The 7,470-nt window shown below is 30.5% G+C and overlaps 1 protein-coding gene across 1 annotated transcript; it reads right to left on the bottom strand.

Annotated features, from left to right (window-relative positions):
* Positions 1-2,641: 2,641 nt before the first annotated feature.
* Positions 2,642-6,247, bottom strand: LOC119662023 (phenoloxidase-activating factor 2-like). The gene is made up of 3 exons (XM_038071562.1): positions 6,151-6,247; positions 3,611-3,991; positions 2,642-3,554 (listed from the first exon to the last, which is right to left on the bottom strand). Exons 2-3 carry the CDS (start codon positions 3,974-3,976, stop codon positions 2,676-2,678), a joined length of 1,245 nt encoding a protein of 414 aa, XP_037927490.1. The 5' UTR covers positions 3,977-3,991; positions 6,151-6,247; the 3' UTR covers positions 2,642-2,675.
* Positions 6,248-7,470: the final 1,223 nt, after the last annotated feature.

Below are 7,470 nucleotides of genomic sequence, written 5' to 3'. Positions count from 1 at the left end.
GAACAAACCCTTAGGGAAAACAAAAATAAAAACATTGAAGAAAACCTATCTGAATTGTCTCTAAATGAAGCAACCGACTATTCGTAATGACTTGCTACTCGCCTTAAAATGTATAATGGACAGTGTGGGCAAGATCCAGAATTTATAACGCTCAAACGTTCGCAAAGCATCTCCAAAGTGTGTTTCAACCATACCCGTCCAGAAATCACGAAAACGACGCTAAAATTTAAGTTTTCCTGCAAACACCAAATCAAATGGATATTCCCATCCCAAAAATCACAATACAAGAAATTAAATGAACAAGTAAGACCAAAAAGCAACCTTTGTTGATGACACAGTGATCATGGCTAAGGGCCAACAATCGCTGCTAGTCAGTTGCAAACGAATCTAGAGAGCATTCAAGTGTGACTAAATAAATGACCCATTAAAGCTAACGAATTTAAATCTGCACAAACCACATTCACTCTTCACCATGGTTACTGTCCACCAGTGACATTAAATAATAACGTACTACCACATTCTTGATCGACATATTGACATGAACAGCTCTTAATCTGGCCACAATTCAAATATGCAAAAAATGTAATAGAGCGTTGTCTACTATAATGGTTAAATCTGTTTTAAATTTTGCTCACGATTTAACTGATGACGTGGTTGAAAGTCAAATTTCGTCTACAATCACCAATAAGTCCTCAATTAACACATTCATTCTCACAACATACAAGTATAGCCTATACAATCGAGAGTACCTTTCTTAAAATTTTACATTTCAACTGCAATGACCGTAGGAGAAAGATATCTAAAATCGCAACATTCATGTCTTTGAATGACACAGGAGGTTGATGCACCACAAAAGAATCTCGGTCATCGTGCATATGTAAGAACTGCCGTAGAAGCTTAAGATTTGGAAGAGCTTTTCAGTTCTGTATGTTGAAAGTGAGCTTCTGCTACCCTTATCTGTTGACAAATACTTCGAGGTTGAATGATTGAAAATGAAATAGGAAGCAACCTTAAAACTCCAGCTTAGTTATAAGTTAAATGATTTGAAATCTTACTCTCTATGATTTTTTGACATACAAACTGATTAGAGGGCTTGATATTGGCAATTCAAATTTTTTTTACTGCACGAAACTCAACCCTGAATAATGACATGTTCACAAAACGGCAGATAAGAGATTAATAAAGAGATTACGTGTAATATCAAATGGGATCATCTTCTTTGGTTTCAAATATTACTCTCATAAATTTTGCAAATATTAGTGCAAAATGATCTTGCTTTCTGCCTACACATGCTTTTGCATTAGAAGCGCTTATTTTTCACAATCTTGATCCACATTTTTACAGATTCGATGTATGTTAGAAATTTAAAAAATTATAAACGATCCACATAGGAATATAATAATAAACCAACTCCTTCATTTAGGCATATGTCAACACATATAACACTAATTCTTTTATTCCATAGTGACCTAATATTTTTATTTCTTACTAGTATAACCTACGAGCAAAAAGTCATTACAGTACTACTTACCATTTCGTAAACCTTTCATATAAATGAGAATTATAAATACAGTATGCGATACAGCTTTTTTTTATTTATAATTCTCATTAGCTTCGTAACTCTTTACCTAAAAATTCACACAAAATATATCGTAAGTTATTAAACATAAATTATGATTTTAATATAAATATTTATATCAAATTAGAACCTTTATATTTAACATTTAAATTTTTATTTTTTTATCTTTCTGCTTATAAAAGTTTATTATATTAAAGGATTTAAAAGTGGGCAAACGGTATTTTCGATTCCAGTATTCCAGTATTCAAAATCCAGTATTACGATTTTTGTTTCTTGCTGGTTTGAAGTAATGGTGATATATGTGCTTCAAGGACTTTACATATATAATTACCACTATGTTCATAACTTTCTACTCCATAAATCAACATATAGTCTTATTTTGAGTTTTATAATATATGAATTTCTTGCAATACTTCCCAATATTAAAAATAAATAAATAAATTAGTTGATACCGTGGATGACAGTTCTATTTGACATATGTCACTAAAATAGTGCCAGGGAATGGAGAACTGTTTGTTTTTGGCAAGGGTCGTAATGCAGTCTTTAGAAATGCAATACAAGCTGATATATATATTACGTAAACATTAGTTGACCATCTAGAAGTTCAATAAAATCAATAAAATTCTTTCTTAGTAGTTATTCAATAAGTAGGGTTAACTTCAACAGGCTTGAGGTAATTGTAGAGCTGAAAAATATCATTCGAAAGTGAACATTTTGATCATTTTACATAAGAAAAATATTCAAAAATTTTAAATATCAATACATTTTTTAGGGGTGATAAAAATGTATTTCAAACGATATTACGAAAAGTGGGTGAATATTTGAAGGAATGAAGGAATGAGTTTATTGCATCTCAATCACTACCTGCCAAACATAACAGTCCATTTTCTCTTATTTAAATAAAGCACACCTAACAAAAATCGAGCCACCCAAATTTGTTAGGGGTTTATTCATATAAATGCCATAAAACCTTAATTTGCTTAGCTCTTCAATATTCTAAACAATTGTAATAATAATGAAGAAATCCCATATAGCTCAAAATGCATGAAAACTTTTTCAATATATTTTTATGTAAATTTTATTTACATTAATGTCTTTATGGTGTGAAATATTTAAAGTCAATGCCTATTTGAGATAATTGATGGTCAATCCATGGACGTAGGTTTGAAACACTCGCATAAACTCCTGGAGTATTTTCATCACCACATCCAATACCCCATGCAACAATACCAGCCTGGTAATAACGATCTTTAACTCCAACTATTGGACACACTAAAGGTGAACCTCCATCTCCTTTGCATGTATCCATGTCTTTTTCGCCACCAGCACATATAAAGCTGCTGTGAAGACGGAAATATTTGCCCAAGCGTGTTAAACGTAAATTACTTTGACATTGATCATTTGGTACAACAGGCATGTCAATCTTTTTAAGAATTACTTGATATTGCCCCTCTCGACCGAACTTATCCTTTCCCCAACCCGTTGCAAAGCAGCGTGAATGATCAAAGTTAATGTTAGCAGTAGGCAAACATACGGGTCGTATATTCTCTTCCCAATCGAAAGGAGTTTTCGTAATAAGCAATGCAATGTCATTATAAAGAGAACCTTTGTTAAATTGCTCATGAACAATAATTTCGGTAACATATCTATCCTGATAGGGTAGTATTTCCGTTGTATGTTGCGTATCCCATTCCCCAGCGCGTACAACTAATGTATCTGATTTTTTTGTGTACACACAGTGAGCAGCAGTTAAGATAACATTTGGAGCAATTATTGCTCCACCGCATTCATACAAATTTAAAGTTTCACTAATTGTTTCTTCTTTTTTCAATACTGCCACCATCCAAGGAAATTCACCAAACTGAGCTTCATTATTTTTGTCACCAACTATTTTATAACCTACACCGATAGGATTTCGATAACCACACCCTTCATGCTTCACTGGTGGCACTGGATCTACAATTGGAACTGTAATCTACAAATAGATAAAAATATTTCAGAAATATTTTTTTTGAGAAGTCATAAATTTACCTTATCCGGTACATCACAACACTCCTCCAAATAAGAGCATTCATTATCAATTCGTATATCAATAACACCTAGACCATCTTCAATAATTGCACCATTGTTACACAGAAACCGAGGAACACATTCCCGATTCAGACCACATGATTTGTACTTGTTAGTTTCTGGAATTGGTTCTACGGGTGTAGGATTTGGTGGTTCATTTCTATTTACTGTTGGTACTGGATTGAGCACAGTCACTTTTGTAGGCACTGGTGGAAAAGAACTGCCATTTTTAAAAATATTGTTAATCAGATCATCTAGCTGAACCTCTTGAGCTTGACACGCGAAAACGAAAATTATCACCAAAGCAAAACATGCCTTCTGCAACATTTTGAACAATTTAGTCTGTAAAAAAAGGAAATATAAAAATTATTCACACATAAAATTAGAAAAAAGTATTATAAACTGAAAATCATATTCGTGAAATTCTTGCTCAACAAATCAAACAATTAAAAATTATATTAGATAATCAAAAACATGTTCACAAACAAATGGAAATAAAAACAACATTTGTTAATTTAGATTTTGGACAAAACAATATCAAGAGGTTCAAAAGATTTCAACTTCTTAAAAAATGTATGAAAAACGCCTTCAAAATAACATAAAGCAATGCTGTGCGATAATAGTCCGAAGTAGAACCCATGTGTTTCCTCAAAACGTTTAAAAAAAATGAAAAATTTTAAAGATAATATAATTTTATAAAATTATCACTAAAATTAACATCTTAAGTAATTTTATATAATTAATAACATAAAATTTATTTTGAAATAACTATTTTATAAATAACTATTAATACACATATTCAACCTTAATCCCCTGATGGTAAATACAGATAATTGTTATTATTTATTAATTAATTATTATCAGTTATAACTAACCGAAAGAAACCTATTCTTTTGAATATCCATATAAGCTATTCATATAATCTATATAAACAAGAAATAGTTGCTAACAAAAATAATTAACTGTACTTAGAGAGAGTGAGACCGCAAAAAAAGTGCTTGGGGCTTACCCGGCGCTGATCTATAAACTAAAAGAAATACATAATTAGGCTTAGTAAAGTGCTATAGACTTAGTACTCTATCATATCTTTAGATTGTAATGCGAAATTTCCCACTTTATAACAATAAGTGAATGGAATGTCAAACCATGGGTACAACAGTTCTCCAGGCTGTAGAGCGAAAATTCCCCACTTAGGTCGTGTGCGAGTTAGGCTAAGTTGATGCTAAACCAAATGGGAGATTTTTTGGGATTTTTTGCACTGCACACATTTTGCCATTTATCAACACGTATCGACACATCACTACATTATCGGCTCAACTTAGAATTTCCCTCATTTAGAACGCAACTTAGCCTAACTCGCACACGACCTTAGTATCAATAAGAGTATATCAAAACATATACTACTTGAGTATTACTAAAATCCTGGTAAACATCATATGTAATCATTAACAAAATAAAAAAGTTTAACTTTAATTAAGATAAGAATAATGATAACAATTCTTAAGAAACGAAAAACTTTAAAGCATTTTGTTTTGAAATTTTACTGATCAAATAATTTAATCAGATTTAGTTGGTATCTTCAAAGCAAAAATAATGCTACATATTAATTTATTTAAAATTAAGAAAAATTCTGAAACTTACTTACAGCAATCTTCTTTCATTTATGTTTATACATCACTCTAATAATATATGTACATACAGTAGTCTTACAGTAGTATACACAGCTCTTCTTCCTTATTAATGTATTAATTAAATTTCTTTAATAGAAATGATTTTATTGATATATTAAATTTACAATAAAAAACCCTTTTAGCAGTAAGTCATCACATCTCCCTAATTTTAAACCTTGAGAATATTTTTCCAAACAAAAACAACGAAGTATGTCAAGGAGTACATTACCAATATATATACGAATATATATGAATTAAAAGAGAGTATTCAACATTAAGTTGATTAAGTGCTATGTATATCAGTCAGATTATTGTTGGTTTCTCAAAGCCCTCTGCCTGAAATACCAGCTCATTGTTTGTTAGCAGAACTTATTCTTAATGAATTTCCCATAAACAAATTTCATATCTTTAAGATTGTTATACATTTGAATGAATATTGACATGCAATGAAATTCTGAGAATCGCCGCTCTAGTATTTATGATGTAAGTTCTTCTGTAAGACTATTAATTACGGCATATATAACATAAACTCAAGTTCAAGTAAATGAAGTAAATGTTGCTTAATAATAAATAATTTAAAACTTTACTTAAAAAGATAATTATTAAGCTAAACTGTCACACTTATACACACGAAATTCAAACAGAATATCTTAGGTTGCCTCATTAGTACAAATAAAAAAATTTGCAATAATTTTTTTTAAAACGTGTTTCGACAATTTTTTTATGATTTCTCTCGTTCTATCGCATATTGACAACTATATCATATTGTAAAATCTTTTCACTAGCAATATTCATTTATTGAATATAAGTTTGATAACATTTTAAACTCACACACTTAATATTCCGAAATTATTTCTGAGCTGTTTAACCTAAGACAGCTCGCACTGAATAAACTGAAGATGCGAACAAGAAACCAAGCGATGGGACAATCTCACTACAACTAATCTGTTGTCTTTAAGTAGTTACTTGTATGAAGCTGTGATTAGTAGCTTATCTTAAGAAGCGTAACGAATCGCCGACGGGAGAGCAGCATATGATCAAAAATATTGGATTTTTTTGTATGATCAACAATCGAAAAATACACAATGTTAAAGGTTATAAATATCTTAGTGTGCCTGCTGTGCGACTCTAAAAACATAAATTCTAGTTTAATACACTAGTCTACATAATTTTTATATCATGCACTTTGATTGAAAAAAAAAATGGGTTTTATAGAATTCATTCCGTATTAAAAGTATCCGGAAATTATCATTTGAAAATCATGCGTAAAAAATACCGTTATTATTTTCCATGTCAGTAAAGGAACAAAATATACGTTTTAAAAATTTTAGTTTAAATTCTCAACCCAGAAAACTTTTTTAAGTTTTAAATCAATATTTTTAAACACTGATGTAGAGGTTCTTAAAACCACTGAAGTTGATAACCCATAATATATAAGAAAGTAAACTCTTGGAGTTGAAGTATAGCCCTTAAAGTTTAAATCGTAGAAAATCAAGGTTGAGTTTCTAGACCCTGGAGTCTACTTAACTCATTCAAGTTGTATAAATATAAAAACCGTCTGAGTTTTAAATTAAAACTAATATTTTCGCCATTATAAAATTGGTGTTAACTATTTTTTAAATTCATAATTTGTTACTACTCAGGGACATTTCTTAATCGAATTGTTTATAACGACCAACACTTCACCTCGATTTCATACTCCATTGTAATCAAATCAGCTGATTTTACAAAGTATATTTATAAGTATTGTGCGATGTCAATGAGAATTGACACTAGTTTATGGCAATAAGTCTGACTAGAAATTTATTTTGGATAACAGTATCATTATCCATGCCGGATTAGAATTTGTTGCAGGATTTCGTTATACCATAACCTTTTAAAAACTCAATACTGTTCTCAACCAGAATAACTTAACACAAAAAGCCACACCGACAGCAAAGCGGTACAGTATACTATGAATTTAATATCCTTTAATTTAAACGTAAAACTTTTTTAGTACCTTGCCTGGAACGGACTCTATAAGATATAATTTCCAAAGACATTATATAAAAAAATCTACTATTTCCTGATCGCGAAACTGTTATCAGAAGCACTTATTTGAGATCTTCTTCTGGAAAATTGAATCAAATGTCACTTAATCAATTATGAAAA

The sequence above is a fragment of the Teleopsis dalmanni genome, chromosome X (assembly GCF_002237135.1).
Source record: "Teleopsis dalmanni isolate 2A chromosome X, ASM223713v2, whole genome shotgun sequence".
Classification (NCBI taxonomy): Eukaryota; Metazoa; Arthropoda; class Insecta; order Diptera; family Diopsidae; genus Teleopsis; species Teleopsis dalmanni.
Note: the sequence above shows the minus strand (reverse complement) of the source record. Positions and strands in the feature narration are given on the sequence as shown.